Genomic DNA, 25750 nt, shown 5'->3' with positions numbered 1-25750 from the left:
TTTTTAATGTACTGCCCATGTGTATATATGAGTTTGTTAAGGTGCTGCCTATATGTATGTAAGAGAACAAAATCTAGAAAGAGGAATGTCTGTGCTGTGTGATGCACCTGGCCAGCATATTGGATTTGGATTCATATTGGGGAATCTGGGCTTAGATAAGTTGTTTAAGTATAAAACTCACAAAGTTGCCTTGCAGAAATTGCTATCGCATAGGGTAATAGTAATTCAGATAAATAGTAATGTGGGGAGAACACAAATTGCCAATTGCTTTAGATTGTTTTAGATTGTTATAACACTTTTCCTTCTCCCCCCCCCCTCTTTTTTTTTTTTTTTTTTTTTTTTTTAGCAAAACCAAATAGGAAGCTGACATTTTTGTATCTGGCCAATGATGTTATTCAAAACAGCAAAAGAAAAGGACCAGAATTTACAAAAGACTTTGCACCTGTCATAGTAGAAGCATTTAAGCATGTTTCCAGGTACAGTAGATATTTTTTCAGTGTATTTTCAGAAGAGGTTGAATTGGAAAGTTTTTCACTGCCCTTTATTGATAGAAGTCTGAAATGAAAATATCTCATTTAGTTGTACATGTTGTATCAAATATTTGATTCTCTCCACCACCAGCCCTATAAATAAAAGTAGTTGAGTTGAAATATTTGATGGGGATGGCGTTGGTTAAAATAAACTTTGGTTTAAATGTTATATTCCACCCAATTGAAAGTTTTACTTGGCTATTACTTTTATTGGGATACTTGCAAATATTTTAAGACTGGAAGGCAATAAAAACTAACTGATTTAGTCTGTCTGAAATGCTACATGCATAAATATATGTGCTTTCTAGGGATAATAACCTGGAAAACAGTTAGTTAATTTTAGACTTCACTAGTATCATATCCACTTGTGTTGTATGAATCCATTATGCTACTAATTAATTTTATGACACAGTGCATATGATAGAAAACTTTACATTTTGTAAATGTTTTTATCTCACACCATGGATGTCTGCTCGCAATATCTTATTCGATTATTGAGGAAGGGATTTAGATTAAGGTATGTGGCTCACAAATGAGGCCTGGTAGGGTGATAGGAAGCAGGTAATTCAGGAATTTGCTCAGTACTGTATATAGTGCAGGTATGATGTTTTCAGTTTCTTGTGAAATATTGCTAAGTGGGGACGACGACTTTGAAGTGTCCTGAGAAGTGCCTCCCTCCCCCAAGAAACATTGGCCTGTTATGCTTTAAAACAGTCTTTCCCACTTGGTGCCCTCCAAATGTTTTGGACCAACTCCCATGAGCTCCAGCAAGCATGGCCAAAAACACCTCCTAGAACCAGTTTCACAAGTTTTAATAATGCAGTGAAGGTTTTCAGTGATTAAAGCAGGACTGTTGCTTCTGAGTTAACTGGGAGAAGTCATATCCTCCCCTGTTATCTAGCTGAAAATACAGGTGATAATCTATCGGTGCATGGGAAATAATTTCACACGTGTTTTTGGTTTTGAGTTATAAGTTCTGTTAACTCTGGTTTACTAGCTTTTGTATTAGTGGTGAACTTGTTTTTCTTCCCACCACAGTGAAACTGATGAGAGTTGTAAGAAGCACCTTGGCCGAGTGCTCTCTATTTGGGAAGAAAGGTCTGTTTACGAAAACGATGTATTGGAACAGCTTAGGCAGGCTTTATGTAAGTAGATTTCATCTCATGCAATTTTTATAATGCACAAACTTTCCCAACTGATTTTTAGATCCTTAATCTTCTCTTTAATGTTTAGATGGTGAGAAAAACCCAAGAAAACGCACATACGAGCAGATTAAGGTTGAAGATAACTGTTCAACACAAAGTTCTCCATGTGATCCTCCACAGGTAGAAATCGTTTGTAAAAGTACTTACTGAGCTGAAGTCTTGCCTCCAAATATTCGTTGATACTTAGTATTACACTGTCTATGCATTTTGAGTTCTTTTTCTAAAGGAACCACATGTATGCACAATATCCCGCGATAGTGAGAATCTGAGAGTACGTGGCCAGTAGTGATCTCTTTTCTCCTCCAATATTCTAGTTGTGATGCCTGGTAACGAATAACTGCCTTGCAGCTAGCCATGCTGAATATGTTGTGGTATTGCCCGTGTGGCTAATTTATGCTTTGTATGGAAATGAGTCTGGGCCATTGGAGCAGAAAGAACACTAGCTCATAATAGTTTCACCTCCGTGTATTGATGGGCACCAGTTCCTACCTTCATTCAATATAAAAATATTGAATATGTTATATTATTATTATTATTATTATTACTATTACTATTTATTAATTGCATTTATATACCACCCCATAACCAAAACCACTATATCAACTTTAGAAATGATGAGCCAAAAAAACCAGACTCAGGCTCATTACATATTGCTAAATGCCTAGGAGAAGTCTTGACTTGGCACTGAAAAGATGACAATGTCGGTGCCAGGCGGGCCACATCAGGGAGATTGTTCCACAGTTAGGGGGTCACCACAGAGAAGGCCCTCTCTCTTGTTTCCACCCTCCTAGCTTCCCTCCGAGTACGCACACGGAGGAGGAATTTAGATGTTGAATGTAGTGTTATAAATACACAGGAGGAATTGCTTTTTATCTGTAGGCAAAAAGGATGAGAAATATATAAAATCTTTGCAGTAGTTTAGATGGCAGCAATCCTGTGAATACATCCAGTTGCTGAAATAATTTGAACAGATGAAAAGTGTCATGTTGCTTTGGGCTGAAATTCTAATCACTCTTAAGGGGAGAAATGTTCTATTGAAAACCAGTGATATTTATTTTTCAAGTCATTGTTGATCATGATACTACTCAAACTATGGGGTACCTTCAGATGTGCTTTATTAATCATGATTACTACAGACTAGATCTAGTCTGTAGTATTCATAATTCTCATGGAACAGGAGCCATCGTAGTTGCAGGGAATTGGTTAATGCAATTAAATTTTATATTCTGGGGGCGATCATCATCATTATATATCCTATTTCTGAACATCAGGGAAGAGTGTCTGCCATTATATAGCTAAAACAGCAGCATGCACATACAAACGGGAGGCATCATCAGACTTGGGGAAGACCTGAGGGTTGCAGAAGTATGACAAAATACATGGGGAGGGAACCCTAACAAAATTAATACGTAAATCAGTGCCATGGAATGTTGAGAGACTAGGTGGAATAAACCTGCCAGTGGGAATGGAATAGGGTGGCTTGAATTGGAGGAGGGAGGGAGAGGTTCACAGATATAGAATGGTGGAAGAGACTACCAGTCACTTTCTGGTTCACACTAAGAAGCTATTTTTAAATAGGGATAGAAGAGTCAGGAGTCCATAAAAATCAGTGGTGAAATCCAAGATGTTTATGTAGCTAGGATTGGGCACCTGACTGTCCATTCACAGCAACAAAGAGAAGAAATCCTGCTGTTTCTAATAATCTGTTATTATTTAGCATTGATTTTTAAAACAGCAACATCAACCTGCTAATTCAAATTCCAAAGCAAATGTAGTTTATTCTCCATATTATGTAAGTTGGAGGGGGCTGTGGGTGGGAGAGAAGGGCTTGGGATAGAGCTGTAGTGTAATTGGCTTTAAATACTGCAGGTCAACTCTGCCATGTTGCTCAGAGGTATTAGACCCCTATTGTACGTTGTATCAAAGCTGAGAGTCCAACCACAACCTTGCAGTGTTGTGCATAGTTTTTATCTGCACATTGTAGGCTGAGCTGAGACCAGTGTACAATGTCCCTGCAGCTTGGTTCACTGTTATACCTTTATTGCTGGTTGGAGGACTCTTGTGAGAGAGCAGTTTACAGCAGCCATGCAATAAACTGTCAGGTTGCAGCAAAGATCAATCTAGTTAAATTGCCCCCTCAGACCTCCTTCAAGGCCAAATCAAGTACTCGGTTGTATTCAAAATCATCATGCTCTGTTGAGTTGCATGCAAGACTGGTTGCAGTTCTAAATGTTCCAAGAAAGTGCACATGAATTAAGACCCAAGTTAGAGCAGTGGTTCCTATCTTTGATGACGGTTTCTGATTTTTCAACCCCCTCAGCCACAGGCTCAGATAACATACACAGGCGCATGCGCACACACACACAGAGCAGGGATACATTGCAACATTTTCCTGTGGGTCCCCCACTTGTATATACTGATAGTAATAATAGTGATCTCAATTATGTCAGTGCCATTGCTTATGTAGCCAAAACCACTTCATTCACACATAAGCAGAGTTGTTGGCAGGCTTGGGAGAACCCAACGATTTGCATAAGTACTGAACATGCATGTATATTGCTTTTCATGAAATACTGACAGTCTTGGCAGGATGGTGGTGAGATGGAATAGAGTTTCTGGATTCCTGAACAGCTGCACTCCCAGACTGCAATATTTTGTTGCAGGTCCCAGTCAGAACCATCTAATGACACTGCTGTTCTTTGTTCTTGTACCTTTGTATCATATATTGATACCTGGTTGTTTTCTAAAGTAATGTACTTTTTTCAGACTGTGGATCTCATTAGAGCATTACAGGAATTAGAAAATGCTGCCTCCGGGGATGCAGCGGTTCATCAGAGGATAGCTTCATTACCTATAGAAGTCCAAGATGTATCCTTGCTTGACAGAATAACAGGTAAGGGAAGTTAACTTAAGTGGCAGAATATTAGGAATCGACAAGGCTATAACATGTGGAATTATGTATATTTTATTTTACTTTCCAGATAAAGACTCAGGCGAGCAGCTTTCCAAGATGGTAGATGATGCATGTATGTTGCTGGCGGATTACAATGGCAGGTTGGCAGCTGAAATAGATGACAGAAAACAGCTAACTCGAATGTTATCAGACTTCCTGCGATGCCAAAAAGAAGTCCTCACAGAGAAAGAGCAGACATTGGAAGTGCGTGACTTTGTCATGGTAGTCTTATTCTCTAGCTTTTCTTTTTGAACTATAAAATGTTTAACTGTGTTAAGATCTGCTTTCTCCCATCTTTTTTTCTCCCAACAGGGGAATAGAAAAGCCTCCCCCACTTTAAATATTATGCACCATCTAATGGTGAAGTATTTTATTTGCCCATATTATTATTGTATCCCAGTCTGTCTTAGGTGGGGGGCAGGGTTGGGTTCGTGGGGGTATTTTTCAGCATTTGATAATATCAGATGACTCCTTGGAAATAGTATAGCATTTGATATTAATAAGCATCTTCTAGGAATATGTATTTAGTATGCTTTGGGGGATGAAACACTTTCCACTTATACTCTCCTTGGAATTAAGTTTGCACAGGTAAGTTTTTGGTGAATTATCCCCTTAACCTAGCTGTATGTTTGTGAATTTAATAGGAAACCACAGTGCACTCCTTTACATATCTACTCAGATTTAAGTCTCATTGAGTTCAATGGGGCTTACTCTCAGGCAAGTCAGATAGGATTATAGACAAATTTCATAGTTCAGTAAAACAAGTTTAAACAAGTTAAACAAAAGAAATACTCCTGTTTCCTTTCCCCAGAAGTGGATAACTATTCTAATGAATATTCCAGCAGACCTGAGTGATAGTTTCAGTTGCTCCATTTATGGTTAAAATGCTTGGATACTGTTTTTTGGTGAATCCTATTTTCTGTAGAGTCTGTAATCTTGATCACTGGCTTGAAAAAATAGAATGGCATTCTCAGTTGTGCTAGAGTAAGGTCTGCTGGGAAAATGTCACGGTATGATAAAGTACCAAGAGTTCCCAGAAGTTGTGAATTTTGGCAATTACTTGTTTAAAGCGAGCACCATAAATATATGCTTGCTTACTTTTTTCTTCAATTAAAAGGAATATTAATGTTGATTCTAATGAAGAACCATTCATAAGAGCAATATCTAAATTGACAACTTCTATCTTACTTACTTTACAATTCTATATGCACTTACCTGAGTAAGCCCCACTGAATTCAGTAGAGCTCGGATGGGGAATCTCTGGCCTGTGGGCCTAATATGGCCTGAGGAGGTTCCCCATCCAGACTGCAGAGCCTCCTGGGATTCCTAAGCTGTGCTTCCTCTCCTCCCCGGAGCAATTCCTAGTGTTATTTCCAATATGTGATTGAAGATAACAGGGATTCCTCTGTGTGTGCTCCCCCCCCCCCCCACCATCACAGGGATGAGGGCACTTACAAAGCCAGGGACTTGACTGATGCTGGAAAGAATATCTCTATCCAGTGCTGGCTGAGTCATGCTTTGTGCACCTCTAGTGTGCACATGACTCAGCCAGCGCTGGGAGGAGAATAATCTTCTAGTGGTGCCTGAATTCCCTTTTCTGTGTTGAGAAGGCCACAAAATGTTCCGAACCACTGAGAGATTCTATTATATTTAGTGTTACATAAAAGTTACAAAATAAATAAAACTGTGCATCTCTCAGCAGTGAGATAGGCAAAATGGGTAGGACTGGGGTCATGACTTCAGTGGGCATGGCCACACCCACTGACACCCCTTTGTCCATGGAGGTTCCACAACCAGACTACAGAGTAGGTGGTTCCCCACCCATGCACTGGAGCTTATCTCTGAGTAGACATGCTTAGGATTGCATTGTTAATAGCTTAGCTTAGCATTAAACCCAAAGTACATGATGACTTTTCTTAAAACTTGTTGTGCCTTAAAATTACAGAACTAATTTTTTACATAGTAGCTGACAACAAAAGCCAACATTATTAATTAAGGTACCTCTAACCTCCATGTGGTAAGTAATGCCTTAAGACTTCTGTAGTAGGATATCTTTAACATCTATCTAGCTTTTGTTTCAGGTGAGGAACGTGGACCCTTTCTTCTAATGGTGGCACCTTCCATTAGAAACACATCCTGCTAAAAATAAAATTCCAAATCAAAATCCTGTTTTGTCTCCTGTTTTCGAAAGTTGAAGAAATATGCCTGCAGTGTGCTCCAGATAACTTTTGATCATACTTGCTGTATGTTGCGAACACCAGCTAAACAAAATGGAATATTGAAGCAAACCACATAACTGCCAATTTAGTATTAATTCACTGTGGTTTTTTCATGAAAATTTGAAACGGAATTTTTCATTTGTTGTTTCAATTTAAGCAAGTCAATCCTCAAGCATTCCTGATAGGCTGAACCTGTTTAGAATTAAAGTATGTGTCTTGCAATAATAGCCATTACTGAGAATCAGCTGACTTATTGCTAGCAATAGGGCCTATTTTATGTGACCTATTGAGTTGATAAGATTACCACGCAGTCAGCCTGCCCCTGTTTGAGAAGTACTGTGTCACATCAGATAGTGTTGCTCTTATAGCTGGGATATGGAGCTTCTTTTTTTATCCCTCAGGGACAATCTATCGGCCACCAGTGGGTGAGGCCACTCCCTTTTCTTTCTGCTTTCACATCTTCCCTGTCCTGTGGCCTGCCGGGGAAGGGATAGATCACCCTTGCCAGAAGTCTGACCTGATAGCTTACAGAAGGCTTTTGATTTAGCCTAAGAGCCACAGCTTGTCTACCCTGACATCATAAGGAAGCAAGGAGAGCCCTGACCATAGGTCCATCTAGTTCAGCTTTTATTAATAGTGGGTATATATGCTTCTGGAGAGCTCACAAGCAGGGCGTGAAGGCAACAACCCCTCTTTCGTTCGCTTATATTTAAAGGTACAGTGTCTCTGAGATTCAGCTATTCAGTGCTATAGAAATGTAATAATGAAATAGGCTCCATTTAGTTCTTATCTATATATATAAAAGCCCAGATTGCTCCTCCAAGCCCGTTATCATTTTTGCCCTCTGGCGCCATCTAGGGACGTTCCTCAGAGCTGCGGCCTTCTATGGAAGTTCCAAGTTCCGAGAAATAGTTCTTGCCCTCTGGCACCATCTAGGGACTTTTCTTGGAACTGCGGCCTTCTATGGAAGTTCCAAGAAAGGTAACTGCCAGGAGCTTCCGGCCTAGCAGAGGGGCCAAAACCCACTAACCTCCTCACCAGACTGCTCCTCTACACCTGTCGTATGACGGGCTTTTTTGCTAGTGTTTAATAACTACCGACAGACATATCCTCCATGAATATGTTTAATCCCCTTTAAAGGCCATTCCCATATCTTTGTGATAGTGAAGTCACAGATGATGCAGCCACTTTGCTGAAGCTAAGAGGTCTGGGTCTTGTCAGTGCCTGGATGGGAGACCACCTGGGAACTTCTATGTACACCATTTTGAGTTCCATAATAGAAGAAAGGCAAGACATACATTATGCATTGTATGAAGAAATAAAAGAGGTAGGGGGAATCCTTCCCTTGCTAGGATGTCACTTCGTGTCATGGAATTAAGCTATTTTGCAGCAGTTTTCATTATCTTAATGTATGGTGATATGAATTGGCTTTCAATTACATGTCACAAATCACCACTGATTTTTCCAAGTTTGGTGTAAATACTTGGGAGTGGTAAGAGTGATCTAATTGATTACAGTATCATTTGGCATAGTTGCAATTTATCATAGTCACAATTGACATGAAATTAATTGTGCATAAGTCCATTGAAATCAGTGAGCCTAACTGTTGAATTCTGCTTCAGATGAATAGCAAACATTTTCTTGCACAATTTAAACCTGTGAAAAAGGAATGTAATGCCTATTATGCAGGAGCATGAAGAGAGGGCTTACATAATGCAAGAGACATCAGGAGGAGAGGAAAAGTCCATCTTTATGTGCAGAAGCCTTTGTGGGATTACTGAATTGAGCAGGGGGTTGGACTCAATGGCCTTATAGGCCCCTGCTCTACCATTCTATGATTCTATGAAGGTTGGGCCACATTTTTCCACCGCAGTTGGACACTTTGGATGGGATCTAACTTGTCCCTGATGACTAGTCTGTTGGGTTTGTTTTTCATAGTCTTGCTGATTTTGACTTGTCTACTCAGTTCCAAAGAATTTGAAAAGGTGTCTCTCAAAGGTGTCTCTTTGCTCACCTTTGAGCAAAGAGATCACTGCTTCTGGTGATATGGGAGTCATTCCTTTGATGATCCTGGTCTCTTGGGTGTGGGTCAGGTTTTGTCTCCTTTCAATTTTGGTCCCAGATTGCAGCCTGGTAACCTGATTCTTATATACCATGATAGGATGAAGTCAGTTGAGAACTGAACCAATACCTATCTAGATATTTTCCATTTTCTTATTCCTGCCTGTGTTCAGTTTCTTGGTATGACAGAATTTACAGATATGGGGATAGGGATTTCTAATTTTCCTCAACTCTACTTCCCCCACCCTACCACTCACCAAGAAAAGAAGTTGGCCTAACTGGCCCTTGCATTGCTCCATCTGGTGTTAATTGTTTTGGTCACGTGAAGCTGGAAGCTTTTGTGTCCTTAGGCTGAAGCCTGTTTACTTTCTTGTATAGAACTCCATTGGAGCTCCTGTCAATATATTAAAAAATACTCTGGGTCCCATTTCTTAATCATGTTAGAGTGTCGCAGAAACCCGGTTTGAGCTCATGCAGTCCCTTCTTCTCCAGCATGGCTGTAAGGAGATTGTAACTTTTCAATTCCTTTTTCAATTAACCGCAGTTGAGTATTCCATTTGGACCCTAAACTGACTAATCTTAAGAATAGTTTATTGAAACAGCAACTTCATAAACTTCTACATTTAGAGGTGATGCACAGTTTGTCTGAGTTCAGACATGGTGCTAAATTGTACTTAGTTAAAATGAAAGTGAAATCTTCTGAACTCATGGCCATGCAGGTAGGACTAACAAACCTGATGCTCATTCACATGTGAGTGTAGCCAGAACGTTGGGAACTGGTTATTATATACATAAAGATACATGTAACAAATTGCATGTAATTCATAGAATCTGAATCTAATTCGCCAGGATTTATAGAGCACACAAATATTCATTTGATTCCCTATCTATGGGGTCAGAAAGGGTGTGGGCAGTTTGGATGGCAGTTCGCCTGTAAGGTGGTGCACTATGGGAAAACATGAAGGGTGAATGGATACTATTTAATTATAAAGTACGGGGTACACTCAGACAATGTTGGGATGGAGGCTAAATCTGCCTGATGGTATCAGTGATGCAAGCGGGTAAGGATTAGGTCCCCTTTCACTTTGTATCATAGTGCAGCTGTTTTCTTCGTTAGAATTCAGTGAGAATCATTGATAATTAAGCCAGCCGTTACTTGTTAGACTCCTTGTTAGGCTAACTTTCTTGGTGTGAAACCCAGAAAATTGGTGTCTGTTATATCTTTAGCCCTTAAGCATAAATTGATCATGACTGGAAGTGAAATGATTTCATGTTAATAAAACCCAACTTCTGTGCCTGGGATAGATTGTGTAACTATATAGCTCTTTAGGGTGTAATCCTATCTGGATGCCCATCAACCTCTGAATTTGGAGGCAGACAGGCATCCTAAACAGTGGGAGAAGCACGGAGGTGATTGTCACCTCCGTGCTTCTCCTGCTGTACATTTTTGCTAGATGAGCGTTTTTGTCCATCTAACTAGGGCTGTGTGAAGGGGGAGGGAAGGAAACTGGAGGAGGCCTGGGATACCCTGCTTCCCCGCTTCCCCTGTCCCTTCCCCACCCACAGAACCGCCCCCCTTTGCTTCCACTCTGACATGACTTTTGCAAGCTCAGAGAGGCACCCAGTGTAATTCTCTCTGAGCTTGCGGGGGAGAGAGAAGGCCACTCAGACTTCTGGATCTGAGATTGGAGCGCAGTCTCTGAGCTCGGATCCAGGAATCTGAACTATCCTATGCAAACCCCACCCCACCCACCCCGACACTGTCTTGGGACCAGAGGATTGCTCTCCACCGGCATAATCCCATGCATGTTTAAGTAGGAAGAAGTCATAAAAGTCTCGGCATCCCTCAGCCACTGGGCTTCCTGTTGTAATTGTATTGTTATGAGCTATATGAAGTGAAGTGGGGACATAGAAAAATTGCATTGATATATGTACTAGTGACAAAGGTTGTGGAATTTTTGAAATGGATAAAATAATTATTTAGGGCCTTGTACACCTTTTCCTCAATAATAGTTGTTAAACCTAAAATATTCCACCTTGGAGTGAATTTTGGTAGGACGAAGCTTTACCAAGCTCAATGTCCAGTGGCCCCAGAATTGCTATAGGTCGGTCATACATTTTTTTATGTTGTCAAGTGTCCTGAATATTGTTAGTGTCCTAATACTGAAAATAGCAAACTGCAGATAGCATTTTTCTTTGATAACGCTGAGAGAAGAATGTGGATTTGCTTGATAAGCTGTAGATCCAGAACATAACCCTCTGTTTCCGCTACTACTATTCTGCCTGCTTCTAGTGAATATGTCTTCATGGTCATAAAGTGTGCCTATTTCTCTTTGTGCATGTTTATATATTCACTCAGCCTTGGAACACATTACAACACTGAAGCCATCTTTAGAACTGAGTTGAGCAATTTCCTGTCTATAAAAATGTTTTTTATCCCTAACTGTGCTTTTTGTTTTTGTTTTAAATTCTGAATTCCATGCCAAAAAAAAACCTGGATTATGCAACCTGTATAAATTCTGCAAACTGAGAATTTTTCATAATATATTTGCAATTTTTCTTTTTTTGCAAAATTTATTCTGCTTTTCCTAGTTATGTAGAAGGGTAAGGTATTATGAATTCCTCCCAGAAAGCCCGTTGACTTTTTAAAATTCAATCACTTGTATGACACTTAAGTTTTCCTCTTCAGGAGGAAATAGGACAACTTTGGTTTGTTCCCCTTACCATCCTAACTTAAATGTTACTGGCAAATGGTGATTTAATCAAATGCAAGGTGTATTATGTTTAATCATGTAATAGTTTGTTTCCATTTGAAGCTGGTCCATCACTGAAGCAATATATTACCATTCATGTTTTTTCTTTATCAATAACAGGAGAATTCCTTTTTTGTGCGTGCATACTTTTAATTGTTGAGAGAGCAATTTTTTTATTTATTACAGTTTTATGCCACCCAACGACTAAAGCTCTCTGGGCAGTTCACAACAATTAAAAACATAACATAAGCAAGATAAAGCATAATATAAAACTTTTAAAATTGTAAAATTATAGTATAAAACAAAGGCAAAAACCGATAGCAGTGTAAAGTGTAAAATACAACAGCATTTTAAAACATCAAAAACCGAAGGACCAAAATACCTGGGAGAAAAAGGTGGTCTTCACCTGGCACTAAAAAGGCAGCAACTGGGCTGGCCACAACTGAAAAGGGTGATTCCTTAGTAGCACCCCTTTCCTGCCAACTTCATTCGGCAGGGGCCCCTGGAGTAGGGCCCATTCAACATTGTCACTAATGCTCTGGCAGGTGCAAATCTTTTGTCTATAACATAATTCAGTATGATTTATTTAATGTAAGTTAAAGAGTAGAAAATAGCGTGGATTCAACATTGTCTTTTGGAATGGAAACTGCTAGCGGAACAGGACTTCCTTGTCTTCTCCTTCCTCTGGCAGCCCCCGTCCCCGTGTGCCCCAAAATGCTCTGGATGGTTGGGGGGCTATCTTGGGCGGTTTTGGGGGACTGCAGGGAGGACAAAGAAGTTCTGTTCCATTGGTGGAATGGTACTGTTGGACCCAAGCCACTGTGTAGAAATTATTATTTACTGATGTTGGTGGATAGGATTTGGCATTCAATCTCACTTAATTGTGTTTTGGAATTAAAGTTACTCTCTGAAAAGCAGAAAGATACTACATTATAAGCCTTCCCAGTATTTCTGTATCACACACATGCCTGCATTGCCTGATACAGATCCATTTTTGTTCTGGCAACACATCTGACTTGTTACCTACAAAAGCAATGTTTTAGAAGAGCAAATCTTCACACTTGCCCTTTTCACCTTGCATTCCAGTCTCTGAACTAACTTCTGTTGCCTTTCCTCACATCTCAACCTGTGACAGACTCTTCACACTCCTTGTGGGTCATTAGTCAACATTCCATACTGGTTGTTGCAACTCCTCCCCAAAGTAGGCATTGTGCTGTGTTGAGTGGGAATCATCAGAGTTGTGTGCCTTCCAGGGATTGTATATTATCACATTCAAGCTTTCATGAAATCTTTTCAGGCATGGCTGCAAGAATTCAAGTGTTCAGCTGTGACCTGGAGTTTGGGTTCAGGCCAGAAGAGGTGTTGACAACTGGTTCAACATGCCTCCAGAACCATTTCAGGCCCAGTTCACATAGGAAAGAAATACAGTTCACATGACAAGTTAGTGTGAATCACTACAAGGTTGAATCAGGTTCTTTTGTGTTTATAATTCCTAAGCTCTATGAATCATGCATTAAATAGAAGTTAACTGAATGTTATTTTTAACATTTAAAATGTGTAGTACTTTACATCATTGAAACCAGCAAGTCTTTGTCCTGCCTCTTGCTTTGCTGCGTATTCAAAATAAGTATGGAAGTAAAGTCAAACCTAAAATATATAACGCCATCCTCCCTACAGAGATATTTTACTTATGAGTAAATTCATCTTTTTGAGTTGTAAACCCTTACTTTAAAGTAGTACCTCGAATTATCTTTAGGGTTCAGGTTCAACATCTTCAAATAATTTTCAGGTTTTGTTAGGTTCAGGGGAAATGGTTTTCTTTCTGTTCAGTTTGATTCCCTACATTCTTGGTATTGATAAGATTTTCATTTTTATAGCCTAGGGCAGGTGAAGTTGCATTTATGCCTACACTGTTTGAGGTAGATTATGCCTTACAACTAATTTCTGAGGTGTTGCTGACTCAGCCCCTGCTCTGCATTTGCTGCTCCTCAGGTTGGATATGGAAAGCTTTGACTTACAGGAAGTGGAGGCAGAGATCGATACTTGCACTGACTTTGTATCTCCCCAATTCACTGCCAGCTCACTACAAATACAGCAACTAATTCTCCATTGCCCCTTTCTTTGGGCCTACAAGCTCAAGCAGCTGCTGTTGCCAGTCTGTGATCCTATCATGCGCCACACAGGCTCTCTGTAACAGGAATGATAAGAAAGCAGAAGGCTGCGAGGGAAGACAACATGGTCTGCCATGCCTAAATGTTTTTAGACTAGTCTGCATTTTAAAACTACGGCCTACTAGAGATTGTACATGTGTCATCAAACCAGAAATTAGTTCATCTTTGTATCCTTAGTTCCTGATGCAGCTTTTGCCATGCACATAAAGGAATCTGTGTGTGACTAGCTTCACCTGAACATGGATGAAGACGCACATTTTGAACACACATCGATTGAATTGGTATGGTGTGGATGGACACCATCTGCACTTGTGTATTCGGATCAACATTCAGTTTGTACTTTTGGTTCTTCGGTGATAACATGGCAGAAGCTTGCTTGCATACATTGATCTCCTTAGTCAGGATCAGAATATTATATATAATAAATTAACATAGCTGTAGAGCGAGCATGCCAGGTGACTGTATTTCAGAGCCTAACTCCTAAATATTACTCATATCTTAAAATATTTAACTTCCAGCTGTTTTGCAAAATTTAGAACTCATCCGTTGAAGCCACTAAACTTCCTTACTTGATCCAAAACAGTGTTGATTATTCCATTATGTTGGCTTGAATTGCCTATTAATTTTGCCATTTCAGCCAAGAGTAGCCATGACTTTGGGAACAAATTTGTTGAAATAGGTTGAATTTAAGTTATCAAATTTAAGGCACTTGAATTGTCAAATATATTCTAAAGCAGGGGAAGGGAATATTATTGGGCAGTGATTTTATTTGACAATTTGTGAAACTGTTCCAGGCACCACTACAACAAGGCTGCCATGGGAGGCATGGCAAAGGACAAGTAACCTGCCCAATAGACTGAGTACCAGGCAAAGGTGGGGGTCTTGAGCCCCTTCTCACTAAAGAACCCTTTTAAACCCACAGTTTCCAGAACTAATAGCTATTTCACAGCAATTCCATCTGTTGATAAGAAAATCTGTTGTTTTTTTAAAAAAGTAAGGAGTAGAACACCTTGGTGGACACCAAGAAAGATTTCTGAGGGCATATTAGTGCTCACTGGTGCTAAGTTGCCTACCCCAATTCTAAAGGTTTGTACTTCTATATTTGTCTGAAATGCTTATGTAGCATCCCCACACAAAAACACATAGGGGCAGGAATGAGGTGACATCTACATTCCAAACGTCATTAACATCCATCTGCTATTTTTCCTAGAGGGTCATGGGAGGAGTCAGAGCAGAAACCTTCAGGTTGACCATTTAGCTCGGTTGGTCTACAACTGAGTTTAGTAACAAAAAGTTTTTGTAGGACAAAGTTTGAAGCTTTCAGGCTTTCAGCTGTACTGATTACCTGCAAGAATATGGATTTATTTAAAAGGTCCCCAGCCTTTTTTGGGCCCGTGGCATATTTGGTATTTTTAAAAATGTGGGAGCAATCATAAAAATGGCCCCTATGGGATGTGTGGCTAGTCACAAAATGGCTGCCATGAGGGTTTAGCCAGTCATGAAATGTTGGGAGTGCCTCATACTCCGCTATCTCTGTATTCTTTCTTGCACAGTGATAAAACACAGAGAAAACAAAGAAACACACACAACAAAAATACAGAGAAAAAATACGCACAAAACCAGTAAAATTGAAAGAAAAGAAAATGAAAGAAAACAGCATTTACAGGGGAGAGGGGAGAACAACTGCCAAAATGTGTCAGGATGGGTGGGAAGGCCTACGATGTGGCAAGGACCCTGTTGTCTCAAGGGTCTTTGGTGAGGGGAGGGCTTTGAGCCCCCTCACATGCAAGTCAAAAAAGGAATGGCTTCACTCAGTGGAGGGAAAGCAGGAGGCAGGTAAACCCTGGCGGACATCTCGGCATGGCTTGTGGGTGCTATATTTCAGCACTGTTATAATGCACCCTTGAAATATAAACAAATGGTTTTTTCCTGCTGCCTTGTGCTACTGTTCTTTTCATATTTATTTGGGAGTAAGTCTCATTGAATTCTAGATTTATTTCTGAGTAGGAGAGACCCTAAATTAAAGTGATTAAGACAGCAGGCAAGTGTCCACAGGAAAGAGCATTCCAAAATAATGTGTACATTATCAGCAACGAACTGTGAGCAACCAGTAATAATTGCTTCTGTGGACCCTCTGACATGTTTATTTTGCCATCCTTTGTGATAGATCAGGGGTGCATAACCCACGGCTTGCATGCAGACTTCAGCTGGGGTTTTTATGTGACCCTCGCATACTTTCCCCTGCAGCCCAGTTCATCAGGCCACAGAAGGGATGACTTCCAAGCTGAAGAAAGGCTTTTTTCAGCAGTAAGCAAGGAAATTGTTCTTATCTCCAATCAGAGATACCAGCCATTTAAAGATGTGTAAACTTTTAATACTCTTGCGTATTTAAACACCTAATCTAAATACCTTTGACAACTGAGCTGTACTTTGCATGCTTGAAAGCTGTTAAACTGGGGCTTAATTCTGAGTAGGCATGCATTGGGCTGTGTATGATTGGTGGGGAAAACTCCAAATGGGTAAGAATTACATTTATATCTCTGTGTGTGCACATGTGCGTACAGTCTCTGGGCCCCCCACTGTACACCAAATGTGTCGCTTGAGGCCAAAAAGGTTGTGTGAGCCTGTGGTAGATGATAAAAAAAAGAGAGATGTCTTTGGCTTTTGCTGACTGAACAAAAAGGAAGTCACCGGGTCTGTTTCTGTGTCTTTAGCAGTAGCTTGATCTGCAAAATCAGCAGGTGAAAATGTTCATGCCATGCTGATAAAAAATAATTGCTAAGGTCTGCAGGTCAAGCTCCTTGTAAAGTCACAGAAAAGGATAACACTGGTCTACTCTGTGTGGCAGCTCTAGGCCATGGAAACATTAATGGAATGCTGTGGGGAAAAGCCATGTAGAACTGTTGTCACTGGTGGTAACGTATAGATTGTGCTTCGCCATTTTACTGATCAGATCTGTTAAAGAATGGCTGGCATGTTGACAATTTTGAATTAGCCACTGAGGATGCAGTCCTATCCAGTGGCCCATCAGCCTCCGAACTCAGAGGCTGATGGGTGTCCTGTGCAGAACGGGAGGAGCACGGAGGCAATTGTTGCCTCCACGTTTCACCCACTCTGCATTTAGCTAGATGGGTGTTTTTGGCTCAGCGAGTGGGAGGGAAGGAGGCTGGGGTGGCCAGAGGATTGTTTGTAAGCCAGCTGCCCTGGTTGCCCCCCACCCCTGCTGACAGAACCTCCCTCTTTTCTGAGCTGTCGCAATTCTCTCCATGCTGGCTGTGAGGGAGAGGGGAGCTTGGATTCCTGGGTCCGAGTTCAAACTTCAGATCCACGAAACCCCGCAGAAGCTGCCTAGGGGCTATAGGATTGCTCTCTTGAATCATACAGTAACAAATACAATTGTGTACTGCTAAACAGCAACAACAACAACAACTGAAATATGGTTTCTCATATATATACACTCGAGGTATGCACTGACCACCAGATTCAACTCACAACTGTATTCTGCTTTTCAGTAAACGACCCAATTCTGCTCGTGCTGATTTGAAGCCATCCACTTTGACTCAGATACTGCACCTGAGTCAAAATTCCAAAATTGAGGCACCATTTTCTATTGACTATCATGGGAAATTTTATCAATGGCTAGAATGTTTTTCTTTGTCAGAATTGCAGGCTTAGTTGCCCCTCAGGAGGGAATTATGCATGCCAATTAAAAAAAGTAGATGCGGGTGGGTTTTTTTGTGGGTTTTTTTGTTTTGTTTTTTTGAACTATGTCCTTTTTCTTCTTTTTTTAAAGGAAGATGCTGATAACTTCATTTCTTGGCAGAATTGCACTAAATGTGCAGAGTTAATTGTCCCTTCTGAGAAGATTGGCTCTGCCTATTCATATGGATGGGTGTAAGGGTTTTCATGTATGAGCGGTCTTGACATTTTGAAGGTATCCAGAAGAGAACACACTTATCTTACTGTGTTCCTTCTAGACTGTTGTTTTCTGGAATGATAGATTAGAGTTGTCCCTAAGTTTCAGAAGGACAGGAGCAACAGTTCTTGTGGAAGGGGAGTCCTCAAATATTTTGGGGGAAATTGCTTCCCCTCCCCCCCCCTTGATTTTTGGGCAATTTGTATGAAAATGGCACACTTCATAGAGGTGTCCCTAGGCAAGAAACTTTCAGAGTTTTAGAAGGATAGGTGCAGGGGTTAGGGAGTTAATTTGATAACCAGGTTAAGACCTTTGTTCATAGTGAAGAGTGGTGTTCTTGAAGAATGGCCATGTTACAATTCCATCGTTGCCCTCTCCCATAGCACAGTGATTATAGCCCCTGGTGAAATGTGCCCCAGGATTAGAAGGTGGAGATTTCAGTCACTCAGCTGTCCTCCCTCTCCCTGCATACTCATTAGTAAGTTTCCCTCCAAAAATACCAGAAACATTGCTCCTTGCTGATGATACAATGTTTGTGCATCTCTGAACAAGATTAGGCAATGAAGTCTCCTTCTGGCCTAACTTTGGTGCTGGTATTTTTGGAGGTAAACCTGCACCTCAGGAAACACTGGAAACAGTCTCAAGGGATCAGATTCTGTTTGGGCTTCAGGGTTTCTCCAAATTTCATGCACATGCCTAATATACATATTTATTAAATAGCCTTCCATCTCCTTCCTTGCATTGTTAGCAGGTTGGGTTGAATTTCTGTCGAGCAACTCCTGTGAGAAGAGAGGAGTGTTGTTGTTTTTAAAATTGACATACCATTTTTTATTTCTTGCAGGAATTATCCTCTATTGAGGCCCTGTTCATCTTCTTTAACATCCTCATGTGTACGTGATATAGCTTGTAGAATAGACTAGGTCAAAGCAAAAGTCATACAAGTGGCAGAGAGAAAGATCGAGGGAACCTGGTTTTGCATACAACATGAATTTGTTTAGGGTGCAATCCATAGGACCTCGGGGACTTTCGAGTATCCAATTTAAAGAAGATGGAGGGGATCCTCTCCTTCCACCTTGCAGTTTTTGCTATCATTCGATTTTGAGTGTCTACCTTCCTATGCCCCTCCCACTTCTGAGTGGGAGGGGCATAGGAAGCTATCTAAATCAGCTTCCACGGTCTCCTCCCCCTTCACCCCTGGGAACATCCCCTTTTCGTGCTGTCCGCACATGGTTTTATGAGCACGGAGAGGTAGCCACTGCAGTCACTCAGTGCTGGCTAGTTTCTTGGCTCTTAGTGCCCAGCTCTCTGAGCTCAGAGCCAGAAAACTGAAAAATCCTGCGTCTCATACACTGTCTGGGGGGTCATAGAATTGCTCCCTTAAGCATTTTCACCGTGCTTTTTAACCACAAAGGCTCTCAGCGCAGCTTACATGTGTTTAATAAATACAAGATAGCCCCTGTTTGTTTGAAGGTGATATAGTTTTTGTGAACCGTCCAGGGAGCTTCGGCTATTGGGCAGTATAAAAATGCAAATAATAATAATAATATTCTAAAAAATACAGCACAAAATGAAAAAAGGAATGGGAGGGAAGAGGAAAAACTTGGACAGCAATTTTTCAAAGTTAAATAGTTCCTATAATGATTGTCCGCCTGTTTTAAAGGTGACGAATGTGTGTGTGTATATCTATATCTATATATCTTCCATGGTCTAGATTGGCGGGGGGGGGGTTGTTATTATTTTTTGTCATGGGGGCAGGGTGATGTACTCCCCCTAAAGCAAATTTACCACTGCTCATGGAGGCTTAGGTGGCAGAGGTGACCAGAAGTCACCTTTTATTGCATAGGTTGTTTCACCAGCTTTTGCCTTTCCTTGTCAGTCCTGCCCTGGGCACAATCATGTATGCTTTGGTAGCGTCCAGGTTGGATTACTGCAACACATTGTACATGAGCCTGCCATTGAACAGTGTAGAAAACTCTTCAAAGACTCTTCAACTGGTAGAAAATGTAGATATGCAAGTTTTTCTTGGAACCCATCACAGGGAGCATATAAAATCACCATTGTCAACTTTAGTGGCTTCCTATTTGGTTCTGAGGACAATGCAAAGTGCTAATATTAGATTTCAAAGTTCTAGATGTCCTGGGGGAAAACACTACCTCCATCCATACACTCCTGCCTGCTGCATTCCCCCACTCTGCATTCCCCCACTCATGGTCTTTGGAGATTAAGCAGTGCTTACATAGAACTGGGCCTTTTCTGTTATGCCAAGTTTTGGAACTTCCCCTAGGATGTCAATTTGGCCTCCTTCAGTCCTGATTTTCCATAATGCTGTAAAAACATTTTTGCTCTAGACCACCTTTGGGGTTGGTTTTATCTTATATATGTTCCTTCTGGTTTACTTCATAACTTTTCCCTGTTATCGTAGATTCTGTTAAGGTTATTATAACTTTTAAATGGATTGTATACTGGTCTAAAATGAGACTCATGCATAAGACATAGTGTTGTTGGAGTATGATCTAACAATCTTAATATTTCCAGTACTCAATATTTGTAATATTTCAGATTTGGAAATGTATCAACTTTATTTTGAACTATGCATTTTATTGTCATATTGACCCATAACATTAACTAGACTGTCCATATTAATAAGGATTTTATCTAAATGAAAGTTTTATTTATTGTAAATTACCATGCACTTTTAAAACTTTATTTCATTGACTAAGTAGTTCCAGATTAAATATTGACAAACAAACACACCTGTTACAATGCTCCAATTTGGAACCTCCGAGTATTCTATACGTGCTATTAATATAATTTTGGATTATCTTTTTCAAAAGTTGTGAAATGTTCTGTGGTGTAAAATTAGAGCAGAAGCCCCAGTTAACTTGGTTAGGTGCTTACTTGGGAGCAAGGCTCAGTGGATTAATTTCTGAGTAAACATGTAGAGATGGTACAATAATCTTGCCACCTAGTGCAATTCTATTGGGCATTAACTTGCACTGAGAGAAATGTTATATCTTAAGACACAAAGAAAAAGATTTTCCTGACAGACTCAGAGAGATGGTGAGATGTTTACTCTGTACAAGTTAAGAGAAGACTGGATTTCTATGCTTCATCCACAAAACGAAAAGGCAGGAAAAACGTCTTCCTGAGGAGAGGTGGAGGGCACTTGATGCTTCTGAGAGAAACTCTGGAAGCTTCTGTGGATAGCCATGACAATTCCCTCTGGGTCTGCAAAGGCCATGAAGAAGTATTTCTTCTTTTCCAGATCCCCACCTCTCTCTTAACCCACTATCTTTAGGAAACAAAACTGTTTCTGAGAACTCTTTAGTAACAAGTAGTGAATAAAACAGATGTGGAAGGTATTCCGTAAAGTTCTTCATGTCTTGCAGGAATACAAGCGCAAATTGACCAGAGTCTCGCAGGTACGGAAAGAACTCAAGTCACGCATCCAGAGCCTCCCTGACCTGTCAAGACTCCCCAATGTCACAGGAAGTCAGGTGCATCTTCCATTTGCAGGGGATGTTTATAGTGACAATTGACATTCAGATGTTCCACTGGAATGAAGAATTGGTCGGGTTGATTGATATTATTTTTGTATATTTGTTGAGAGTAGCACTGAAGCGTTCTAATTTATATGAAATGTTAAATGTTGCTTTGTTTACTATTTTACTGACAAGTGAAGCAGGTACTATGAAAGAGGCAGCATCTGTGTATTATGTTAAAGAAAGTGATAACTGCAATTAACTTTTGTACTCAATTTGATTAGATCCCACCCCCAGTAGAAAATTGTTTCTATTTTTTGTTTTGTTTTTCTTATATGCTCTTTATTGGCTATAGTTTTATTAATTTAAACTAATCATACATGAATCTGCACTTAAGTAGCAGAAATTGATATTTTGATTACAAAAGATGACTTGTACAACTTGTTTGAAACTTGACAGTAATCGTTTACCACCTCCAAAAATAAATATATTTGTCAGTTATTATGTCATTTAAAAACTTTGAATACGTCATATTAAAAACAGATGTTGAATGACCAAAAATGACTAAGTAAATTAAAATACTGATTATTTAACATTTTAATCTAATAGTAGTCTTTTATCTTCTGAGGGTTTTTTTTAAAAAAAAAATATTTAAGGACTATCGCTTGCACAAACCTCATCCAGACTGGAAGCAATGGGCTGGTTATAATCTATACTTACTTTTAATTAACCCTGGTTAGGTTTTTTTTTAAAAAAAAATGTTCCATAATGCAATCTTATGCATGTCTACTCAGAGGTAAGTCCCTCTGCATTCAGTAGGGCTTACTCCCAGGTAGGTATGCATAGGATTGTACCCATTACAAGGATAAATTAGCTGAAAAACTAGCTACTCATTTCTTCAACGGTCACTTGAAAACTAGTGCCACTACCATACACATTTGCACATAAAAATATTGTTACATTGTGTTCACACATAATGCTAAATCAGTTCAGCATTACCCATATGAACCTTGGGCTCACACACTCTCCCCTCCTTCTTGAAATAAGTCAATTTGAAACTATTGTTAAAGATCCTGGCAAACTTCAATAAACCATGATTAACACTAAGCCACTGTTCTCAGTTCAGACATTGGGGGTTGGTGTGTCGGGTGAACCTAGCCAATGGGTTAGTTAATTGAAAACGTCTTTGGCATGTGCCTATAGCACTAAATTTTGCTTTAGTGAGCCTTTCCTAGGCGCTGCCCTCCAGATGTTTTGGATTACAACTCCCAGCATTCCTGACCATTGGCCATGCTGGCTGGGACTGATGGGAATTGAAGTCTAAACCACCTGGTTGGGGAAGGTTAGTTTAGTGTTATGCACAAAACAGGTCATTTAGTGCTATAGAAAAGCCATCGTTGTACAACTTAGTTTTCCAGTTCTGAATACATTTCTTGAAAATACTATCACCATTTTTGCATCAAACTAAAAAATTAAAACTGTTTGAAAAGAAAAGGTTACATGCTGATCCAGAGCCTAAACTTGGAAAGTAGCTCTGGGATAAGTGACCTGCTGCACTCGTACTGAAACTCCTTTTTCCAGCCTGCCTTTGTTTTAGCATTTTTTTAGGTCCAGGTTTCAGAACTACTTCAAAAACATGACTTGTTGAAAATGCTCCCCCCACGCTGCTCAATTTCACTGGAAAGCAAAAAGGTGGATGATAATTAGGGAAAAAAATAGTCCAGCCAAAGGCAAGCCATTTTTATGTTACATTAGTTTCATTGGGATTTTAAAGTGTTCAACTTTGAGAGGATCATGCCCAGTATTCTCTACCAACAGCAACGAAGGTTTAGTTTGAACATTACATGGCTACCCTCTTTATAATAGTTCATTTGGGTTGTTTTTTAGTATGACACTTCCAACTTATTAAAATATGAACATTAGCAAACACAGCCATTTATATTTTGAGAAAAATTGGACTCAGTTGTAAATATATTTTACCTGTTACTACAAGTAAAGATGGAGTGTTAGTGACATAATTTAGAATATTCAAATATAAGCCTGATTATACAAAATCCTTAAATGGGAAATGAGGCTTATGTAGCAAGGTGCATTTTGTATCAGTAAAACAAAGGTTAAGGTCCTTTACTTGGAATTATCACCCACTGAATTCAAAAGTCAGTTATTTCCAAATAATGCAGTTAGGATTGCAGCATAAAAATTCGTTTCTCTGTAGAAAGTATTACCCAGATGCAGGATTAATCATCCAATCTTGAGTACACAAGGATGAGCAGCAGCAGAGAAGACACAGTATACCCAATTGTCCTACTCTAAAATGTTATACATACAGATAATATTCCGGGGGGGAAAAAATCACTTGCATTATCAATGCAATCAAGAAGTAACACCAAGGTGAAATCAACCAATTGTTACAATAGCAGAAAGGATGTCACATCACAACCACCTGCCTCCTCCCCCAATCTGCTCCAGAAGGTTGGAGACCTTTCAGAGGAGATGGGCGGGGAAGTCACGTCATGCAAGCAGACTTCCACTCATACGACAATTGAATCCAACTGTATGTGCGCAGTGGAGTTGCCCCTGCAATGAGAAATTGCTAGATCATTCCATCAGAAGATGGATGCTCACGTTAGAAACAAATAAGTTATGTTTGCAAAACCTTAGTAATATGTTCAGCATGATCTATTTACAATGAGTAGAATCAACAATAAATTTACGAGTTTCTACTTGTAAACACTGGCCAACATAGTCAATTTATTAATCTCACCTACAATAAAACCGGTTGAAACAAAAATTTCCACCCCTTTGGAAATTAGTAACTATGCTCATCTCTTTTCAGTATGCTTTAGATTTTTTAAAAAAGATTTTTGCTCCAACTCAGTCCACACAATATGCTATGGAATATTTTGCGCTTTTCAATTCCTAAAGTTAGGATGCATTAGTACAGTCCTGTGAATTAAATCCACTGTTTGTAGCAAGCCAGGATAAATCATGAGTAAAAGGTTGCATCCTACCATCACTGTGTCCCAATGGAGGAAAGAATTTACACGCTGAATATTATCTTGAAGTTTGTAACACAAATGTTTTTGACATCGGCCTATCTAGACAACTCTGCAAGTCTATCTGGCAAGTATACGTGTAATAATGCTTAATGATCCACTATTAAATATTCAAGGTTGTTTAAATCAGGAGGGTCCAAAAGGTAGATTGGGATGTACTAGTACAGCCTTCCTCAACCTGACTGCATCTCCCAGAATGCCCCAGCCAGCTGGCTAGGGCATTCTGGGAGATGCAGTCCAACACATCTGGAGCACCCCAGGTTGAGGAAGGCTGTACTGGTAGATCAGCAATACCTCAGCAAAAGAAAATAGATTGTACAAGCCTCAATTCCAGCCACTCGATTTAAATCATCTCAGTCTTCTGTTTAGATCTTGTCTAGGATCCAAAGAGCTATTTAAATTCACGGAATACGTTTGTAGAACCCTAGTGAATTTGACTTTTTTTCCCTTTGATGATCTGTGTGCCATAAAAATAAAACTGCGTCTAAAACTTCTGCTTCAAAAGCAGTTTGCGGTGTGGGGTGGGGGAGTTGCTTTTTAAGGAAGACAAGTCTCAAGACCCCCTAGGCTCATTAAACAATACAATTCTTTGAATCTTGGCCCATTTTCATCATTTGTTCATTACAACCATTCTGGTACTGTGTTTATGTGAATACTAAAAACTATTAGCACTTTAACTTCTGTGCAAATGTTCTGCTGTTTTATGTAAGCGTTAACTCATTATTGAATGTTGTTTGCTGAATTTGTAATTTCCATCCATTAAGAGCACATGTTTTCATACGAAAAAGAATAAAGTCCAAACAAATTTGTGCTGCTTTATTGCCAAGCTAAAATCTGTAATTACAACCCGTTCCCTTAAGGAGGACCAGCAAGAGCTCCCCCTACCCCCCCTTCCTCCTTGGCCTCTACCGTGAACCAAGTCCTCCGCAAGAGAGGACTTGGTTCACTTGGTTCAATTCTGTGGGGACTTGGTTTGCAATCTACTTCTTTACTCACAAAAAGTAAGAAAAGGGGCAGCAGGAAGAGAGAAGAAATCAAGAGCCGGTCCTCGACAGAGACTGTGAGGGAATCTACACGTCGTACTGAAGGCGCACGCAAGCGCCTTCAGTGCGACCCGAAAGCGCGCGTGTAGATCCTGCTGGAAGAGGCGGAGGAGGAGGAGGCGGCTGGGATATCCGGCTGCGTCCTTGCTGCCGCTGCCCACCACCTCCCCGCCGGCCTCCTGCTGCCGGCACCCATCCCGGCTTCTTCCCTCCTCACCGTGAGTAGCCGGGGTCAGCAGAGGCTCTTTCGCCGGCAGCAGGAGGCCGGTGGGGAGGTGGCGGCAAGGACGCGGCCGGATTCCCCAGCCACCTCCTCCTGCGCCTCTTCCAGGGCAGGATCTACACACGGGCTTTGGGGTCG

The 25750-nt window shown here is 40.3% G+C and overlaps 1 protein-coding gene across 4 annotated transcripts in view; it reads left to right on the top strand.

Annotated features, from left to right (window-relative positions):
• The window catches only part of RPRD1A (regulation of nuclear pre-mRNA domain containing 1A), a 29191-nt gene extending 7300 nt beyond the window's left edge, over nt 1-21891 (top strand). For 2 of the 4 annotated variants that reach the window (XM_063131306.1, XM_063131318.1), the window contains exons 2-7: nt 347-476; nt 1569-1675; nt 1764-1855; nt 4502-4628; nt 4717-4910; nt 21198-21891. In XM_063131306.1, coding sequence (XP_062987376.1) covers nt 347-476; nt 1569-1675; nt 1764-1855; nt 4502-4628; nt 4717-4910; nt 21198-21347 — 800 coding nt within the window. In that variant the 3' untranslated portion in view covers nt 21348-21891. Of the gene's footprint in view, nt 1-346; nt 477-1568; nt 1676-1763; nt 1856-4501; nt 4629-4716; nt 4911-6769; nt 6853-21197 lie in introns of those variants that run through there. The other 2 variants (XM_063131311.1, XM_063131326.1) reach the window with 2 other exon arrangements.
• The last annotated feature ends 3859 nt before the right edge of the window (nt 21892-25750 follow it).

The sequence above is a fragment of the Elgaria multicarinata genome, chromosome 1 (genome assembly GCF_023053635.1).
Source record: "Elgaria multicarinata webbii isolate HBS135686 ecotype San Diego chromosome 1, rElgMul1.1.pri, whole genome shotgun sequence".
NCBI classification, from domain to species: Eukaryota; Metazoa; Chordata; class Lepidosauria; order Squamata; family Anguidae; genus Elgaria; species Elgaria multicarinata.
Note: the sequence above shows the minus strand (reverse complement) of the source record. Positions and strands in the feature narration are given on the sequence as shown.